At 41.4% G+C, this 21,448-nt stretch overlaps 1 protein-coding gene across 6 annotated transcripts in view; it reads right to left on the minus strand.

Annotated features, from left to right (window-relative positions):
* Pld5 (phospholipase D family member 5) overlaps positions 1 to 21,448 on the minus strand; it is a 307,810-nt gene that overhangs the window by 24,208 nt on the left and 262,154 nt on the right. For all 6 annotated transcript variants that reach the window (XM_076914550.1, XM_076914552.1, XM_034520958.2 and 3 more), the window contains one exon: positions 574 to 771. In XM_076914550.1, the coding sequence (XP_076770665.1) occupies positions 574 to 771 (198 nt within the window). The remainder of the gene's footprint in view (positions 1 to 573; positions 772 to 21,448) is intronic.

The raw sequence follows: 21,448 nt of genomic DNA on the forward strand, positions 1-21,448 counted from the left end.
TAGCTGTGGTATCAGTCATCCCCAGGAGCTGGGGCCTCCATGATGCTTTCCATGAGATGAACTTTGTACCACCAGAAAGTTTTAGTGTCTTCTCTATCACACCATCCCCATGAGCTCAGGGAAATTGCAAAAGAGGGTGCAGAAATATTGTAAGAGCCAGAGGTCAGTAGGAACTGTTGAACAGTAGTATCTTCTGGACACGACAGCGCTGTTTTATTTATGAACTCACACAGCAATTGTGGTTGTCTGTAAGACATTCATGATTGACCCACCAGTCAACATTCCAGGATGGGGAAGGGGTTCACAAGGCACCACCCTTAACTGAGTCTATTGGCAATTCATGGTGTCTAGGAGAGGAAGGGTCAGTTTTCCTCAAAGGCCTTTGGTATGCTGCCCTTGCTTTACTCTGTGGCCTTACCCATGCCCACATGAGCAGTGCTAACTGGAAGAGACAGAAAGAAAAAGGCTGAGGTCGAGATGTGAGGGGGAGCCTGATGGAGTCAGAGAGGCTAGGAAACACAGCCGTTAGAGGACAAAAGTTGGGGAATGAAGCAGTGGAGGAGCATGACTCACCGACACAAAGGCCTGCGACTTGGTTTCATTCAATTGGAGCTGAAGCTTCTTTTCATTGTCATAGACTCCATAGAGCCTCTTGGACCAGGTCTGAGGTACTCTGCTCTTGAATTTTAATGAGCTGTATAAAGCAAATATCCTTTGTAAATCTAGGACCAGGCAGCTGCAGTTGTAGAAGATGACACCGAGTTCTTTCATCTGTGAAATTAAAATCAAGAGCATTAACGTGGGGTACAATTGATGCTGTTATTTTCAGAGGAAAAATTCATAAGAACACTGTAGCAGAGACATCTTTTTATGCATTTTTGTTACATAGAAGTTTGTAGATAGAACCACAGTATAGCATGTAGAAGAAATGTATCCTAAAATGCTCATGTACAGGAATAGAACTTTTCCTCCCTTTTTGCATTTGGCCTTTTACAGAGACAATCTTACCAGCTACAGTTTTAATATTTGGCTTCTCATATTTTCCCCCTCAACACCATCTTTTAAATGAACAACTCAGCAGCAAGACAATGACCCTCCATTGCAACATCGCAGAGTGGTTATCATCATAGATTCTGGAGCCCTGCTGCCTAGATATTGGTCTCCAGCTCCACAGAGCTGTGATTTGAGGGCAATATACTTCATCTCTGGACCTCAATGTCTTCCTTCATAAAGTAGTGGTAATATGTTAACTGCATAGGTAGAGTTGTTATGATAGACTGGCTAGTATACATAAGAACAGTGATTATAATCATTAAAAAGTCTCAGTGGGAGAAGACACGCCTAACTCCCCAGAGACTTGAGGCCTCAGGGAGGCCTGACAGGGGTGAGGGGCATCCTCTTGGAGACAGGGAGGTAGGAGGAATGGGATGAGGATCTCTGGGATGGGGGACTGGGAGGGGGAGATGGCTGGACTGTAAAAGAAATAAAAGCAATAAAATAAATTGAAAAAAAATGGCAAGTGTTACTCTCACTAAAATTGCATATCCTTTGACAGTAGTAGACTAACACCCTGTACCAAAGAGTCTGTGGGGGTCACTTTTGTCCCTGTTTCTTCAGTGAATGAGAAGGAAAGTGAAATCCAAACAGCTAAGAAAAATTACAAGCCAGAGAATGAACTGGTGCAAGTTAAGAGTTGGACTTCAGGTTTTGTGAATGGTGAACAGATGTACGAAGACTGCAATGGCTTTCTCTGAATTTCAGTGCCTTGTGGAAACGATTCATTATATCTGATTTACTCAAATTAACAGTGTAACAGTTTGATTGGAGAAGAGTGGGATGTGCATTAGTCATGTGACTTCATCTCTCAGCTAAGGGTTATTTGGGAGTCCTGAGCTACTGAGGAGCCAAAGCCCAGGAAGATGAAATTTCCTGCCCATCTATCTCTTTCTGCAAGAGAGATTGTCTATGGTGTAGGGATATGCATGCCATTGCCCCTAGGGGTCCCAGTACAACATACTATGGGGGCCTTTCTATGGTCATCTATTCTGACCTGTCTTCATTTTTCTAGGTCCACAACAACCACAAAATAGATATACAGAGATTATTTAACCCACTCAAGAACATGTCTCCATTTTCTTGCTAATGCAAAAAAATATAATAACATGAACATCCTTGAATGTATTCCTGTCTGTGTTTGTACCAGTATTTCTTCAGTATTGAGTATTACAGTCAGAGGGACAGATACATTAAGGTTAAGAAACTGAAAGGTTTAAGTGGGCAGGTGGCTCAGGAATATACAAAGACACCATTAACACCAGGCATCTAATCAGAGCTGAGTGGCTGGAGCTAAGAAGAAGGGCAGAATGAATATGCAGGTCTATGTGTGCAGACATCTGTTTCTAGGCAACAGGGCAAAACTAGAGGGTGAGGATGTTGGACCCCAGGGACTTTGGGGCTGGGAGGAACAGTTTGGTGTTTGTACTGAAGGCCATGGGAAGACAGATAACAAGGGGACGGACACTGTCAGGCTGTGATTTGGAGATTTTCCTTGGTATAGTGTGAAGAGGAGGTGCAAAACATGGGCAGCTGAAGTCAGGGGATTCAGTCCTCGGGCTTTGGCAGTGTCTGACAGGGAAATTTCCATGTTCACATGTGTCTGCTAGTCTCAGAGATTTACAGAAACCACCCACAGTAACACCTTTAATATATTTTTTTTTATTTTTAATTATGTGAATACATGTGAATCTTCCTATGGACATGTTTTTATGAGTGCAGATGCTTGAGGAGTCTAGAAGATATCAGATCTCCTGGAGCCGAAGTTGTAAGCAGTTGTGAGCCTCTTTGACGTGGGTGCTGGGAGCCATACTCCGGTTCTCTGCAAGAGCGGTATGCACTCTTAACCACTGAGCCATTTCAGGCCAAAGGAACCCTTTTGTTTAAAAAAAAAAAAAAAAACTTCCAATTTTATATTTGTGTTCTTTTGTGAGTTTCATGGCCATCATCTGCATGAAGTGCATGCAGAGGCCATAAAAGGGCAACAGATCTCCGGGAACGGGAGTTACAGATGCGTGGGATCCATTATGTCGGTGCTAGAAACCAAACCTGGGTCCTATGCAGGAGCAGTAAGTGCTTTTGGCTGCCGAGCCTGCTCTCCAGCACCCCACATTAACTCTTAATGATTTCTCAGCTCAAGTTAACTGTTTGCAGAGTTTGTCGCAGAGACAAACATCTGTGTGTCTGAGTGTTTAAGTAACACTCCTTTACGTGTCTACAAGACGCATTCACCAAGGACATCATCTGCTTCCTTCAGTCCATGGCTTAAAAGCCACACCCTGTGTTAGGCTCCACCCCTTTGTTGTAGGTGTCGGGAGCTTCGGCAGAGGAGAGATGGCTCACTGACCCATCTAAGGCTAGACTTTCTTAATGATGATTGAGCCTCAGTCAGGCTTGTGGAAGTCTCCAGATGGGTCTTAGGGTAGCTTTACCAGGTGGTCTCTCTATGACCATCTTCAGCTTTTTTATTTCTGGGTGCTTGCACCACAAAGCCTGTTCTGTTAAAATCAAGTCTTGAGATCAGCGTCTGGTTAGAACAGGGCTTGTTTGCGTTTCAGACTGACAGTTATTTCCAGGGCCAGACATGTACACAATAGACAAATTCTGAGCAGCTCCTATTACCTAGCCCCAAAGCTGACACAGTTCTCATCTCCACACTCACAGCATACAGTCACAGAAGAGAAATAACATGTATCATGAAATCATGATGCGCTCTAAAATAAGCCTCAGTGGAGATTATCAGTTCGCCTTGTTTCTTCATATAGGTGTGATTAGGTGAGCAAAAGCCCATCTCAATCAGAGATGTGGAAAAGGGAGAGAAACCGGTTGCCACTGAAATTAGGTAAGTTAATTAGGCTTGGGGTCTCGCTGAGATCAGCAGACAGCACTGTTCTCCATGCTAAATGCACTTCTTTCCATGGGTTCTGCCAACAAGCACAGAGGGACTCTCCTGGGAAATCAGGCAGATAAAATAGACTTTTTCATAAGCTTGTATCACCACTGTAGGAGTAAACTCAGGGACAAAGAAGAATTGTTTTAGCATCATGGCCCATCAGTTCATCAGCTGTGTGACTGCAGAAAAGCCCTCCAGCTTCTTTTTATCCCTGAGAAAGAGAAAAACCACCATGACACCTGGGGACTGGCCTGCAATCCACAGCAGGACTTTGTGTTTCTGGCATCTGGCCTGAACCTTCAGCTTGCTGTCAAACGGTTCCATAGAACACTGTCACAGACAAGGTCACTCTGTGGGCATTCATGGATGAATCAAGCTGAAAGCAAGACTGAGTAGTCATGTCTGAACACACGCACACATGCACACATGCAAACGTAACCATCATTCAATCCATGAAAATGATCAAGCCTCCCTCAGCCAAGCCTACCCACTATGGCTTATTCTCTATTGTTTAGCTTACTCTCTTATTGCCACCCATATCGATGAGACTTACTAAAACATCCAAACAGAATCTCCATCTCTTCCCACCAGCATCTAATTATGAACAAAGCTTTCTCAAGCACTTCCTCAAACCACCCAGCAGAAACCCCCAAACCATAACACACCCTAGAACCCCCTTACTGAGATGTCTCACAAACCTCACAACAGCTGGCTGTCTCCCTATTCCTGTTGGCCTTTGGCTGAGGGCAGTGACACTACCTAATTCTTACACACATGTCATAGGACTGTGAGGGCAGACAGACCAGTGTAGCAGCAGAGTGTGCAATGCTCTACAAGTTACTTTCAGACAAAGTGCTAGGTATCCGGGATCACTTTAAAGTGTCAAGTTGTTTGGCAGCAGTGCAAAACTACTCAGGGGAAATAAACACATGAAGGCAATAGTGTTGCCTGTGGACAAGCATAGAGGAGTGTGGTGTCTTTGGAAGGGGCTTGCCCACTGGCACATACAGCCAAATAGTGCTCTTGAGATATTTCTGTTTCCTCTTTTTGTGACAAGAGTTCATCTTGAAACCTGTACCACCACCCACTTGAATCAGGGTATCCGGTGAGTCAAATCTTCAACGGCGAATGGGAATAATACATTAGAAGCATGAAATAAAAGTGCTTCTTTTATGGCACCACAATTGTGTGTGATATTTGTCCCATTAGATGTATTCAGGTGAAGGGAAGTGACATTCTCAGCCCCTGACTCTCCCTTTCCTCACCCGATGGTCACTGTGAAGACACAAGCAGGCATGCTTTCTTCATGCTCCTTTTAGGGTTTCTCTTACTGTAGCTTCTTTATTTCAGTGACTAACTTCAAGCAAAGCCTCAGCCTCCCCTACCCCCTGTTGTGGGAACTGTAGAGTGGTTTGGGAGCTCTTGTTTGCACTGCCTAGACTCTATCCTGGGACTTACTGACAGCTGTAGGATCTGAAGGCACAAGAGAGCTCAGCCTCACTTGCTCAAGATGCAGAGAGTCAAACTCAAGAGGCATAAGCACATTTCTAATTATTGTATATTGCAATAATTTTTTTCTATGCCAGGACCAAATACCTGACGGGCAATAAGTAAATCAAGGGAGTAAGGATTATTTGAGCTCTAGTCTATGGGGAAGTGGTCAACTGTGGTAGGGAAAGAGCAGCAGTGGGATTAGCTTGGTCCAGGGTTGAGGGCTTCTGTGACCCACCCTTCCAGAGAAGAGGAAGCTGAGGGCACCTAAGTTGGATCTAGGCTGCTTATGGCCCCATGTCTAAGAGGCTCCACAACCTCCGAAGACAGTTCACCAGCTGGGAAGTAAGTGTTCAAACACGATTCTGTGGAGAGCCATGCTCATTCTAACCCTAACATACATATTGGCTTGAGACTGCTGTTGAAGATATAATTTTGAAATTGGCTTTTGTCTTGTAGATTTTTAATATAGAAAGCAAACTCTGCATAAATTCTCTGCATGAAATCACTCTGGTGAATTTTGGTACATATAAAAGAAGAAAAAAAGCTAACGGCGTAGTAGATTGGTGGTAGCCATATTTAATATTTAAAATTGGCAGCAAGACCGATTTTACCTGCCAGCGACTGCCTGAGCCTGGTGGCTGATGTCCAGCCCGATTCAGCCTCAGCACACACGCAACTGGAAATCCTGCTGGCTCCCCTGACTTTACAGTTGAGGTATTCAGCTGATCAATACAGTTGTTGGTTGATGGGTAGTTCAACTGTTCAAAATGAAACCATCTTGAAAAAGCTGATGGCTTATTGCTGTTTACTCTTGGAAGAGGATTATTCTGGGGATGAGGTCACTTTTTTTTTTTTTAATTTCCAAAAAATGGACAAACTATTCAGTGGCGCTAAGAGAGGCCCAAGGTCTCAGGTGACCACTCTGTATGATCAATATGCTGCAATACAGTGATTATTTTGCCTAATAAATTTGTCCTAATGTTTCTCTTCCTTGTTTGCACTGGGGCACTAAAGAGCAGGAGTCTTAGCAAAGGGCATTTGGGTTTCATAGGATCTAGGGCGTAAGCTCAACCAGCTTCTTGGGGAAAAATAACAGAAGCAGCATGTATTGGTCACTGTGTTCTAGGGACTGCTGCAAATGTCTCCCACACCCGTGGTTTAAAGTCGTTTTCTTTAGTAGGCATCCTTTTTATGCTGGCACACACAAGGTTGAGTTTTCCAGAGACATTTTTACGTAAGTCTGTCATGTACTTGGACCACATTTACTCTCCTGCCCTTTCTTATCTCTCCGTCTTGTTATCTCCGTTTCTTTAGGCCAGGCCATCTCACTGGATTTTCATGTCTTATATAGAACATGGTTTCATAGATCCTCATAAAACAGAAGATCTACAAATGTGAAAAAACATGACGTTTGCTTTCCTGAGTGATGCAGTTCATGTAATATCATGATCTGTCACATTCATCTTCATGGAAATGCCCACCTTTGTTCTCTCTCATGGCCAAATAATACCACGTTGTGCATTTATTCCACATTTTCTTCATCTGTCCAGCTGCTGGTGGACACCTAGCCTCATCTGTAACTTGGCTACCATGAACACATGTGCTTTCTCAAACTTTTTGTGGCATCTACTTCATGTGCAAGGAAACTGATGTATGAGGAGATCAAATGGAGGTACAGGCCAAGTTCACTGTTGGTTCTGTGTCCTCCTTTTGTCTGATCAGGCATTCTGCATCTCAAAATTAAATAAAACTTAGGGAAAACGTGATATCACACTAAATCTTTTCTTTTTCATTTACCTTTTATTTGTTTGAAATAGGGTTTCACAATGTAGCCTTGGCTGGTCTAGAAGTTGTCATGTAGACCAGGCTGGCCTTGGATGAATAGTGATCCCCCCACCTTTATCCCTTACTTCAGGGTTTGCAGAGTGCTCATTTCTATTTTGTTAGGAGCCGTGTGAGTGTGATAGCATTCGCCATTACAAGATGGCGCGGGCATCCTGTCCTCCCACAAGTAAACAACTAACTACGCAGGTGCAAAAGGCAAAAAGTGCGCCAAAGTCACTGCCCATCCCGGGGCATATTATGGGTAATGAGTGAACAGCCAACCAGAAGTGAACACACCACTCTAGGGTACATATAGCAGTGCCTTTTCCGGGTTTGGGTTCTTTCCGCTTCTGCTGATACAAGAATAAAGCCTTGCTGTAGTAACTACCCGAACACTGCCTCACATGTCTCTTTCGCGGGCGAAGGGGACACAGGGCGGCGTGGAATACTATTTACTGTTTTCTTAAGATTGGTGGAGGGCAGGGATCGGAGTGAAGAGACTCCTTGTCAGTAGGACACCAGTAGAAGCTTAACATCAGCCAGGCTGGATGGGTTTGTAGCTCAGCAGCCAGGGCAGGCATCTGACAGATGCTCTTGTCAGTGTCACAGGGAACTGAGAGGCATTAGCCTCATTGTCGGCTGCACTTCAGAGTAATTGTTGCAACTAGCCAACTACAGTCTAATTTATCATCAGCATATTCCAGACTGTTGTTTTCATAATTTCATAGAAATGTAAACAAGTATTTAAAAATTTTTCCTGACAAAGACAAAAGATCCTGCAAGTGTGGACAACTTCCAGGTGCCCAGTTAGCTACTGGTTGTTATTTTGAGTTACTGCAGGAAACTTAATCACTTCGAGCTCTAGCCTCATTTTATTTCAGCCTTGAAGGTGAACTCTTTGGTACTCATGATAAACAAATAAATAATACCACCTTGAGAGCTCCAAGACAGCTCCTGTCCAGAAACACACCCAATGTCCTGGTCTCTTACTCCCAAGTACGTAGCTGGTACCATTTAACTCACTATTTTCTATTTGTCTACTTTTTATGTCTGTCACATGGAATAACAGAGCCTGCCTGAAGGAACAGGCCTAATGGAAGAGACAAGCAAAGGTGCAAGAATCTCAGGACAGCAAGCCCAACCTTGCTTCAAAACTAAGGAAATGGAAGCTACTATTTTATGATAAGATTGTTCGTTATCTTATCATGAAATGATGCCTCCTAAAGTTGGGACTCAAGCAAGAGCTTTTCCAAAGCTATGGAAGCACCGTGTCATTTGTTTACCTGAGTTCCATCCCCTTTCCTCTCTTCTTCCCTTCTTTTATCCCAGTTTCAACAATGCTTAATTTTTTAAAACATGCTTTATGTTCGTGCACACGAGTAGAGGTCAGATACTAACATATGGGAGTGACTTCTCTCATTTTACTCTGTGTATTCTGAGATCACCCTCAAACTGCCAGGTTTGGGGCAGGTACTTTTACCTGCTAAGCTATCTCACTGTTCCCAATGCTTCATCTTTTTTAAGGATCTCACAACTTTCCAGACTACCATTTTTTAATTAATAGTTCAGTTCTGTTGCAAAAATCCATACAGAAATATCATGATCTTATTGCAGAAAAAAATAATTAGGCAAAACTTTGACAGGTTAAGAACAGTGGAATTTTCATGGAGAAATCTTACTGTGGTCTTACTGACGGTCTTACTGTGTAGCCTAGGCTGTTTCAGACTCTCATTCTCCTCCCTCAGTCTCCAAAGTGCTGGGATTAGAGATATGTACCACCACACCTGTCTTCTGCCTTCTTGCTCTCTCAATGACCACAGACAAGTTGAAATCATCTCAGCTTTGGGTGACTGTATTTGGTAATCTTTTCAAGTCCCTGAAAATATGCCGGCTCTGATAAAACATGGGGCCAGATCTGAGAAACTCTGTCTTCCCTTCACATTTATAAAACATCCCATTCCTTAAATTAACTATCATCACCATCACCACCACCATCACCATCATCATCACCATCACCATTACTGCCACCACCACCACCATCATCATCATCACCATCATCATCATCACCATCACCATCATCACCATCATCACCATCATCATCATCACCATCACCATCATCATCACCATCACCATCACCATCACCATTACTGCCACCACCACCACCACCACCACCACCACCACCACCACCACCACCATCACCATCACCACCATCATCATCACCATCACCATTACTGCCACCACCACCACCACCACCATCATCATCATCATCATCAGACATGTAGAGACGAAGTTATTGAGGAAGCCAGAAGGGGAGAGAACATTTCCTCTACAAGTACCTTGGGAACTGTGTGGATCTAGTTCTACTTTTCATTGTTAAAGTCAAGTCATCAGATTAGAGGGAAACAGACAAGTGGATGGAATGAGTAACTTTCAACTTATAGTTTATATTTTTGCAAAACTAACTAAATGTTCAGGACCTAGTTGGAAGTCTTGAGATATAGGAAGGTTTTGGTTTGAACGTTTTTCAGAGGACAATGACTCCCATTGTTCCTCCTGTTGGCTCCTTCTAAATTCAGAGTGCAGGGCCCCAGTCTTTTCCAGATTGCCTCTGAGTTGGGAAGGCACTTGTACCCTAGCAGTAGGACAAATGAGGTTTGGCGAGTCTTTCAGAAAGAAATATCACACTTAGATTTCCAACATCATCGGTCTCCCCTTTTTCCTGCCCACATGGCTCTGGGAATCCCAGGATGACTAGAGGAGATAAGTATGTATGGATTCTGTAGACCATAGGGCTCTGTAAATTTAAGTTTTTTAAATTTTATTTTTAATGATTTCTTTAATGCTTTAACCTTTTTGTTATCCCATGACTCACTAGAAGTACTGGGAAAGAAATGATCTGGAGGAAGTGGACCTATTTCAAAAGGTTCTTTGGAGAAACTCCCGTCTGTGTTGTCTGAAAATCAGCAGTTCAGTTCACAGGTCAACAGCAGCAGCTTGATCTATTCACAAACATTTTATAGATACGTCAGCAGTCTAGTTCAACAGTGGCAGGATAGCAAACACAAATCAGTGATGGTGACATTACTTAACAGAGACAGCCAGGCCTCAGCCTTGTCTCAAGTCAATAAGAGGGACCAGGAGGAATGTCAGGAAAAGTTTTCGGCTGTGCCTCTCTCAGAGAAGCGAAGGTCAGTGAAGACATGAGACCAACAGTCTTATATAGCTAGCTCTATAAGCAAGCCTCGCTCAGTCTCTGTTATAGTTTATCGAGTCTCATTTATACACCTCTAAACATCATGTGTCCGTTATGTGTCCCGCCTCGGCATGTGACTCTGTTTCAGCTGACATCACTCTGCCAATCAGCCCGAGTCCGAGGAAGTGGCAAAAAAGCCACAGCACACCCCTAGAAGTTTCTTGACTTGTGAGTTTTTTCCTATGGATTCTTGACAAATGGAGCTCAACTACTCAGTGTAAGGTGACCGGTATATATATATATATATATATATATATATATATATATATATATATATATATATATATGTCATTAATAAAAGCATCTATTATATGTTTTTTACATGTTTGTTTTAGCAAAGCATTCTATTTTTCTGTATTAGTTTTAGCCAAATGATTATGAGTCTGTCTTCATCTTTCACCTGGGTCTACTTTAGCTAAGTATTGTTTCTTTATGTGTTTGTCCCAATAAAAGATAATTTAACTATTTAAAAAAAATCTTGAATTTTTATTTTGGGGATGGGCTGCCTCTAGAGACCAGGTGAAACTCTTTGCAACAGATGGCCATCCTTGGAGTTCATCTGGCTGGTGAGGTGAACAAGGGCTCAGGATTGAATTTTAACTACCTCCCTCCTGCTTGGGGGAAAGCTTCTCACCCTTTTGTGCCTGTAACTGAACTGACAGCTTCCTTAATATATCTGTGGACAAAGAACTAAGAACATAGGATTTAGAAGAATCTGACTCAAAAGGCTCCTCCCTGAGGACTAGCTTTTATAATAGCAGAAAATGCTATAAAATCTGCCAAGGGAGAAAAGCATTCAGTGGTCCTACCAAGCTGTGACACCTGGGAATCACAACAATTATATCTGCATAGCAAATAATATCCCCCAAGGTGTAATAGTGGTACTCCTATTTGGGAGGTAACCAACAGCGTTCTAATTGACCTTTAGGCCAGTTGGACGGAGGGACATCATGTCGGGTACATTGCAAAGAACCTCTTTCTTCTACTTCCTGGTGTAATTCCCAAGGGTACTGTAAATCCTCAACCTTATCCCCACAGACAAGTATAGCGGTCACTTAATCTAAACCTGAACAGTGACAACCCAGTTGACAGGTAATATGGATGAGGGGAACCTCAAGGATCCAATCCCCTAGTAAAGAGCTATAGGTAATTGAAAATCTGCTGAGACAGGTAAAATTAGCTTTCACCAGAAAGGAGCACCCCAAATAGTTATCTGTTCACAAGTGGTCAGTTCCTGAAAATTTTTCATACAAACAACACCAAATGGACATAGTACACACACAGACATAGATGCAGACACACACACACACACACACACACACACACACACACATAAACACATACACACTAATAATGAAATAATTTGAAAAGGAGCAGGAGAAGGATATGGGAGGAAGAAGACGGAGGGAAAATCATGTAATTATATTTTAATTTAAAAAACAAAATAAATATATGCTTGACTATTTATACATATATACATATCCATAAATATGCATATATATGTATATGTATTAGCTACATTTCTATTGCTGTAATATAACACCATAATCAAGGAAGTTTATAGAAGGGTTTAACTGGGCTTTTGATTCCACAGGAATAAGAGGCAATTGTGGCATCAGGCAGGTATGGTGAGTGGAGCCTAGAGCTCAAGTTCTGGAACTGCAAGCAGGAAATGAAGAGCAAACTGGGAACAGTGTGAATCTTTTAACTCTCAAAGCCTCCTCCCAGTGACATACTTCCTCCATCAAGACTATACTATGTCGCTTATATCTCCCCAAACAGATTTACAAACTGCCTAAGACTGGGGGAGGAGGAAAACATATCATTTGAACCACCACAGTATTCATGTGGTATGTGTGTGTGTGTGTGTGTGTGTACAGGTTGAAGTCTTGCACATAAAATAATAAGTATTTGCTATCCTTTCTCCTCTTTTCCCCGATTCAGCATCTTTTTCCTCCTTTCCACAATCCACCTTCTAGGCAAACAGGAATCAGAAGTGATCATGCTGGCTGGTTAACAGCTGGCTCCCCACTTCTGTCACATCTACACTCATCAGTAAATCCACACTCTTCTGTCAGACACCCAGTGACCTGCTGCACTTGTATATGGAAAACACAGAGAACTCTCTGTGCCCTGGCTCAGATTGTTCTTTTCTCTCTTCCTAGTTTCAAGTGGGAAATTCACCTGATTAGGTATTTTCCACAACTCAGATTATCACTATTGCAAGCTGATAAACAAAACATCCAGGGAAGCTTCCTAAGAGAAATTGAGGGAAGGGGGTTGCAGATTATAGCAGGATGAGCCATTCACATAAAAATAGTTAATAAGATTGTCTAAAATACAGAATGGTGACTCGTGACTGAATCCCTACCTATAGTCTCCCATAGTACCTGGTCATCAGTGTCTCTATCCAGACTCCCACATCCATACTCTCCTCTCCTAGTTATCCCACCTTGCCTAAGGCTTGCTTTGGTCCAAAGATTAAGAACTTGCACTTAATTGGAAGTATTGAGAACCATAACTTCTACCTTCTCACTACCATGCATTCCTCTTCCTATGGCAGGCAGAATGAGGCCATCTAGAGGGACTGGTAATGAGCTCAGCGTGCAGCTCCCTGTTTTCTCCTTAGTCCAGCAGCCTAGCCTCTGGGTATCTTGGGCCTGCACAGAAATGAGATCTTCTTATCTAGAAATGACCCACAGATGTATGGATGGTACATTCATTTAACTTTAAAAAAGTCAATGCTAGGGAAGTTGAAGGAGGCCCAGGCTTGATCACACACAGAGCATATCTTAAACGACACCTTCCATTGTGACTTTACCAGTAACAAAAGGACATCTGTCTATCGTTTTCTGATTCTTAGAGACATTAAAAAATGTCACAGAGCTCATGAAATTAGGATAGTATTTTTGGCATCTTAAAAGTTCCAAAGTCTCTGTATCCAACACTCTCAGCTATATTCTCCTTCTTGTGATCATTCTCACTGGTTTGAATCAGGTATGAACATTCCAATCAATTTTTTTCTTAGTATTTGCTACCACTCCCCACGCAATGATCTGAATGGAGCATTGACTGATAGGTTCCACTATTGATTAATATCAATATTAAATTATAATTATTAATATTAATATAATAATAATTATAACTATTAATTTTAAACTGCTAGTGCCAGGGAGCAGCACTGGTAGTTGATACAGTTTCTGAGAGAAGATGAGGAGTCAGGAGCACTGGTAAGGGGAATCTTGCAGCTCTGTCTGACTAGCAATCAGTTTGCTTCTTTGTTTATACAGGTTTCACAGAACAAGAACAGACTAATGATTACCCAAGAAGTGCAGATTACATCATTTTGTTTCTGGACATGCTTTGGATTTTTTTCATTACATGTCTAGGGTCACAAGTTCAGTCACAACTAGAAAGTACAAATTGAACAAATTTTATTTTTATTACCAGCTCTATAACTGCAATTCAAAAATCTAAAGAATGTCTCCACCAAAGCAAACGCATTTATTATAAGACAGCCTGCTTTTAGGCTGGCCGTGTTTGCCACTTTAAAGTGCTTCACACAAATAGAAATAAATATCTGAACCAGTCTTTTAGGAATAGCAAATACTAACATCTAACTCCTGATAGTCTTTCATTGCCTAGATTATTAAGTAGGAAACAATTATTTTAGTCCATCTATCTTATTTACTGAATTCTATTCATCTGAGGTGTACCCTGTATGATCCCTTATGTCTAAACTACATTTTCAGAAACCTTTATACATATTTAAAAAAAAAAAAAAAAAAAAAAAGCCCTTGTATCTGTTACCTGTCTGAATCTGAATCCTGGCCAGTCAGAGTCTGTCACCCATCTCTAAGGTTACCCTGTCCCAATTATACTGTTTCAGTTTGCTTAAGGGCAGATACCCCAAAAGTTCCCTGGGATCACAGTCTCATTTAGAAACCCCTAGCTTTTTTGTGCTTGTCTGCTTATTATGATCTCCAGGGCATGAGAAAGGCTTCCAAATAAGGCCAGATAAAGTTATTTCCCTAAAAAAACAGAAAGAATAGTTAGTTTAGGCCTTTTCTAAACAGACTCAGACATAATTTTCTCCAGAAAAGACATAAAATGACTCATAATGCAAAAAGTCTCCAAGAATGCAACACATAGAGACCAAAACCTAGAAGTGAGAGACATAATGACAGTGATGGTAGCATTCGGGTCAGCTTTGCTGGAGCCGTGTCAACCAGCTATGCTGGCTTCATGACTTTTACCATTTCCAGTGGATATGGCTGTGCCAAATAAACTGAAATTGTACCCACAGGTTAGACTATGAAAACACAACTGACATAGACTATATCTTTGGCTAATCCTAGATCCATGTTCATAAAGCTTAATTTCCATAAAGTAGCCAATACAGAGCCAGGTGAGACTGTGGCAACAGGTTTGTGACCCTGTGGTGCACCAATTGTCCTGCAGTGTCCATCTCTTGATCTCGAAACAGCAATGTTGGAGAAAGTATCAAAACTCTCAAGTAATCAAAATCCCAGGATCTTATCTTGTAGGAACTTCACAGGTTCAAAGTTCTCAGAATCAATTTTGCAGCTCCCAAGATGGAATTCTCCTAAGAGTCAGAGTGGATCCATCTTGAAAGGAGGCAGGAGATAGACAATCCAAAAAGCTGCTGACAGAGGCTGCCAGAAGCTATGGAAGGGGCACATAGATAAGAGTAGGAAAGCATACAGCAAACAGCAAACAATGTAATAGTGCTTCCCCAGGAATAGGGCCAATATTGTCTTTAAATCAAACAATAACATCCGGGTCTTAGAGGCTTCTTACTCGGAAGTACATTAGCAAATGTACATGATGGGAATGTATTAAAGAATCCAATAGAAAGAAAAGTTGGAGTGTTGTCCATCAGCCAGCCCAAGAAGGTTTGAACATGCAGAATTCTGCATCGTTAGAGCCATCATATAGAGTGTGTCCAAGTCTAGCATGGGTGGGACAGCAACAGAATCCAGAACCTGGGTCCCACCTGTGAACACCTTCAGAAACACATTGCAACCTCAGAAAGACCAGATACCAGGGGAAGAGTCAATGGAGACAGTGCCTGTTGGATGCCCAGAAAGGAGATGGCAGATGCCATGTCTGCCGATTTCAAATTACTTGTTTAGACTGACAATGAAAGCTGTATTATTCCTTTTTTAAAAAACCTGGTTGGGAATTACTAAGACATGGCTGTCATCAATAATTCAAATGAACAAAGGCTTAAGGGCAGTTATATCAAAGGAAACAGTTTGGCAATCAAAGATTACCAGAAAGGTGTGCTGTCATATGTAACAACAAAATAATTTCCCTAATCTTATTAGTAATGCCATTTGTATAGAAAGCTGGCAGCTGCTTAATCAGCCCATAGCATGGTATTCAAGGTTTGTAAAACAATTCAATTCAACAATTAAAAATTTGGCATCTCTGATGTGTGAAGCCCTGAGTTAGGCACATAGGATAAGCTGACATCCCTGATGTATAAGGGGTGTCTGTGTGAAGCAGTCAGTGATGTTAAGTAGGGAGGGAAAAAAAGCACACCTGAAAAACAATGAGGCAAAAGAGAATTGAAGAAGCAGTGTAAAGAAGATACCACCATTGTTCTCCAGGATTTGATGTAAAGGAATTCTACCAGATTAGGATGGGTTTACAAGCCCTGAACTAAGTGTGGGGCTCAGCAGTGAAGTGTGCACCTACACAGCTTTAAGGAGATACTTTACAGGCTTTTTCATCATGTTCTGGGGTTAAAATAGCTACAAGCTCAACTGGCAGATCTCTGCTGAAATGAATGTGTGGAGGTTGGGAGGTTTGAAATTACCTTGAAACTATAGCTAAAGTCTCAAAAGATAGTTGGGAAGATGCACTTCAAAGGGAACAGAAAGGTCATGTGTTAGGAGCCGAGTGAGCGTGATAGCATTCGCCATTACAAGATGGCGCTGGCATCCTGTGCTCCCACAAGTAAACAACTAACTGCGCAGGTGCAAAAGGCAAAAGAGCGCCAAGCCACTGCCCATCCCAGGGCGTAATATGGGGTGATGAGTGAACAGCCAATCAGAAGTGAACACGCCACTCTAGGGTACATATAGCAGTGCCTTTCCTGGGCTTTGGGTCTTTCCGCTTCTGCTGATACAAGAATAAAGCCTCGCTGTAGTAACTACCCGAACACTGCCTCACGTGTCTCTTTCACGGGCAAAGGGGACTCAAAAAGGGGCGTGGAACAGTCATGAGCAGAGGTTGATGCAGAGGGTGTCTGGTGAGTGATGGGCTCCAGTCTGTAGGACCAAAGAGTCTAGAGTGCTGCCTGTGTTCTGAGTCAGAACCTGGCCTTGGACACTAGAGTAAACACATAACATGAATGTTTGCTACACCTCCACAGGACACAGGACCCAGAGGAACTGATGTGCCTGCTTGTTCAGGACCTACCAGACTGCTCTATACCACCAGACTGCTAATACATGAAAATATATTCACTTTAATGACAGTGTTTATATATTTGAAAAATATTTATTTTTATTTTATGTGTATGTTAGTCTGAATGTATATACATGTACCATGTGCAAAGCTGGCGCTATTAGAGACCAGAAGAGGGCATTAAATCCCTGGAACTAGAGTCACAAAATTCCTATGAGCTGCTGTGTGGATGCTGGGAACCAAATCTTGGTCCCTTGAAACAGCAGCAAGTACTCTTAACTGCTGAGTTGTCTCTTCAGCTCCCAGTGACAGTTTTTAAAGCCAATACTATTATAAAACCACAGGCCTTAAGGAAATTATTTTTCATTTGTATTGTGGTACAATTTATATATTATACAATTCACCTTACCCAGGAAACTGCTACAACTCAAGAAACAAAATAGCACCACCACTAGAACCTTCTACCCATGCCTCTTTATACCCCAGCCATGGATAACCATTCATATGGCTTTCTGTTCCCCAGATTTATATCCACAAGCATGCCATAATGATGGTTGGCAGAGCACATGGTCCTTAGAACATGGTTTCTTCAACTTAGCAGGAGACATTGAGAGCTACTCATGCTGAGCACAGTATCAGCTTGTTCTCCCTAGCTCTGTCTCTCTCTGTCTCTGTCTCTGTCTCTGTCTCTGTCTCTCTCTCTCTCTCTCTCTCTCTCTCTCTCTCTCTCTCTCTCTCTCTCTCTCTGTGTGTCTTCCTCTTCCTCTCTATCTACTCAATATTATTTCATTGTATATGGCATTCCACAGTTTATTCTCTAGTTGTGTAGCTTTGTGTTACTGCACACAAAGCTGCTACACACATTCTCATACATATTTTGGGGGTGGGTGGGATGAGGACACAGTTTTTTGGCTTCATTTCCAGTGAGGCTGTTGAGACATATTGTAAACACACGCTTAACTTTACACAAAATTACCAGTGTCCCTTTTTCATTCTGTAATCCACACATTAGTTTGAGTTGCTTGATGTCCTGGCTGATATTGATGTTTTTAACTTTATTTTTTTTTTATTTTAGGTTTTCCAAGGTTTCATTTTGTTTTTCTAATGTCCAGGTTGTGGTGCTGCACTGTGATCAGAGTTCACATTTCTTTGGTGACTGATGGTATATGTTGTGAGCTTCTCACCTTCCACAAAGAAAGTGGCCGTTTGTATATTTTTCACATTTTAAAAATGGATTGTTTCTTTTATCAATAAATTTTGAGAGGTTCATTCATGTTAAGACTCTTGCATACTTTGGAAAGAAACTCTTTATGGGTATAGGTTTGTATTTTTACCTTAAAAGCAGTTTACACCAAATGCTCTTGGTTTTAATCAGTTCCAATCTTTAGCCATTTTTCCTTTATATACACTGGTTTGTATGTTTTTAGAAAAATTTTTCTATCATCTAGTTATAAATATTTCTATATTTTCTTCTGGAAGTTTTAGTAGTTTTTATCCTTTTGTTTAAGTCTACAACACATTTGAGTTGTTTCTTTCAAAAGGTATGAAGTCTGAATCTTTCCTAAGTTTGTTTATGGACATCCAATTAAAAATATTTTTAAAATTCCATGTATGTGTGTGTTTGGCAGTGTAGGGTAAACGGGTTGTGCATGAGATTGTAGTATCTGTGGAGGCCAGAAGAGGGCGATGAATCCCTGGGAGCTGGCATTACAAGGGATTGCAATCCATAATGTGGATGCCAGGAACCAAACTCTGGCCCTGAAAGAGTATCAAGAGCTGGGAACCACCAGCCACCTCTCCAGCCCACAGACAGCCAGCTTCTACAGCAGTATTATTAACTGATTTTTAGCTGTTTTGTGCTTTTGTTAAAAAGAAATGAGCTATACTTCTGTAGGCCTGTGTTTTTATCAATTTATTAATAAATCTCATGTTATTGCAGTGAATCCCATTCGTGAGTGTCTCTGGGGGAGCGCATCCCCTGGTTTTGAATCTTTTGAGTCCAACAGTGGCTCAGTGGGTAAGGACACTTGCCATCAAACAAACCTGCTGAGCAGAGTTCAATCTCTGAAACCTATGGAAAGATAAGAGAGAACTGACCCCACTTAGTTGTCTTCTGATTTACACACACACACACACACTGTGACATGCACATCACAAACATCATGAACATACACACACAGTATTAGAAATCTTTTGAAAAGGTATTATTTGTACCCCTTGTGATGATAATTTTATAATGCTTTTAAAGCATTCAGATATACTATTCTGATTAGATTTTAAATGCTAAAGTGACTTTGCATTTCTGGGATGAATGCTACTTGATCACAGTGTACTATCTTTTACTATATTATTGCATTTGATCTACTTGTGGGTTGTTAGGACCTTCACATCTGTGTTGATAGCTGATCTTCATGATAATCGGTCTTCCTGATCAGATATCTGTCTAATTCTGGTATTTGGGAGGTGCTGGCATCATGAAAGAAGCTGGCAAGTTCTTTCTTCTTTCATACTGTGGAAAAGTTTATGCAAAACTGCTTCTGTTTTATCATTAAATATTTAATAGAATATTCAGGTGAAGCCATCTGGGGCTGGCATTTTTGTGATATGAATTATTTATCTCCTTTTCAACTTCTTTAGCAGACAAAGTAATGGTATTCTGGTCATTTTTTTTTTTCTTAATTGGACTTTGATAGCTGGTGGCTTTCAAGACACTCCATCTAAATTGTTAAAATCATTGTCATAGATGTGTTAATGGTCTTCCTCCTGCTTACATAAGCCCTCTTTATCCCCACCTGGCTGAGAAGGCTATGAATGAACACTTCCCTTTGCATTGCTAATGCCCCATGGTCTCACTTCCTGGAGGCATGATTCCCTGTGACCATCAATTTCAGGAGCTTTTTAGTTATTTAGATTTTTTTTTCTGTCTCATTTTCTCTTCTCTTTTTGATAATTCAACTAAAAGTCCAGTGTTTGACATGGTTCAGCTTTTGGGCTCTGACCCACTTAGCTTTTAGAATATTTTCCTTTGTCCTTTCAGCTTGAGTAGTTTCTACTGACCAGTGGTCTAGTTTTTTTTTTTTTTTTTTTTTTTTTTTTCATTCTTTCTTCAGTTACGTCCAGTAGTCTGATGCACTTAGTTGACAGAATTCTTTGTTGTCTGTGTGCTTTTGGGATCTAGCACTTTCATTTAAAGTTTCAACATATTCCACCTCTATAACAAAATTGTCCATGTGTCCCAGCATGGAGTCACTTTTTCTAATAACCGTATTAATATATTAGCCATAGTTATTTTAATTCTCTGATTGTGGTGATACCTATTTTATGCATGACTGTGATTCTTTGAATTGTTGTGTCTTTGTAAAAACCATGCTTTTATATTGTATAACATAGACATTTTTATTTTTTCATGAAAGCTGGTTGTCTTGCATGAGATAGCACACAGATGGAGACAAACAACTTTTATGGTTGTAGATGACAGGCACTTAATTACTGAGTGAGGGAAAAGTGAACCAATCAGGACCTTCATATTCCCACACTGCTTTGGGGTGAGCATGGCTTACAAAAAGGGGTGACATCAGTGCCTCCTCTGCAGCTCCAGACTCTGCTTTGCACTGGCTCTCAGTACCATTTTCCACATGCTTTTCCCTTTTCTAACAAGAAAATCCCTCCTAGCTCCTAGTAGAAATTAACTTACTTTTCTGAGAAGCTTTACTCTCAGTCACTGTGTGTATGGTTCTCAGAGGTAGGGGATTTCAAGTCATACCCTTCTACCTCCAACTGGGGTCTGTGATTGGTGAATATCACCTTCCCTACCTACTAGGGGAAGAGGGTTTGGAGTTCTATCCCCACAACATAAATTTTATTTTTATCAATCCCCTAAGGGCATAGTTTGTTACCACCTCCCTAGTAGTCTAAGAACAGCCAGGGGAGAAGAACCCACTTATCTCTTAGCAGCAGTTGTTGTTTCTGAACCCACACTCACATGACAAGCAAGGCTTCCTTCCACATACTCCCCACTCATGTGATAAGCAGCTTCCATATGAGTCTCGACAGTAACTTTCCTGATACATGGCAAGGTCCATGGAAAAACTTGGGACTGGGTTCTGTATCTTTTGGTAATACAGAAGTATTATCCTCAGCACTTTGGTCTTTTGGGAGACAAATTTGCTTCTATGAAATCATTAGAAACAATGCTTAGTTATCAGTACCTACAGAAGGAGGCCAACTCAGTGCCTGTGTCATGTTTCTTTGTCCTGTAGTGATTGATTACACTGTCAGTTCCATGCTTTATTCAAGAAAAAGACCTGAGTTTCTTGCAGCCACGAAGAGTTTAGAATGTACCAGTATTACAAGGCACATGCATAATCCCTCCCAGTTTTCATGTAGATGCTAGAGATTTGGCTTCAGGTCGTTATACTTACACTTCTAACATTCTTACTGAACCATCTTCCCACCTCCTTACTTGGCATACTTTTTTAAGCAAAATAAACTTC

This window comes from Arvicanthis niloticus, chromosome 16 (genome assembly GCF_011762505.2).
Source record: "Arvicanthis niloticus isolate mArvNil1 chromosome 16, mArvNil1.pat.X, whole genome shotgun sequence".
In the NCBI taxonomy this organism is placed as follows: Eukaryota; Metazoa; Chordata; class Mammalia; order Rodentia; family Muridae; genus Arvicanthis; species Arvicanthis niloticus.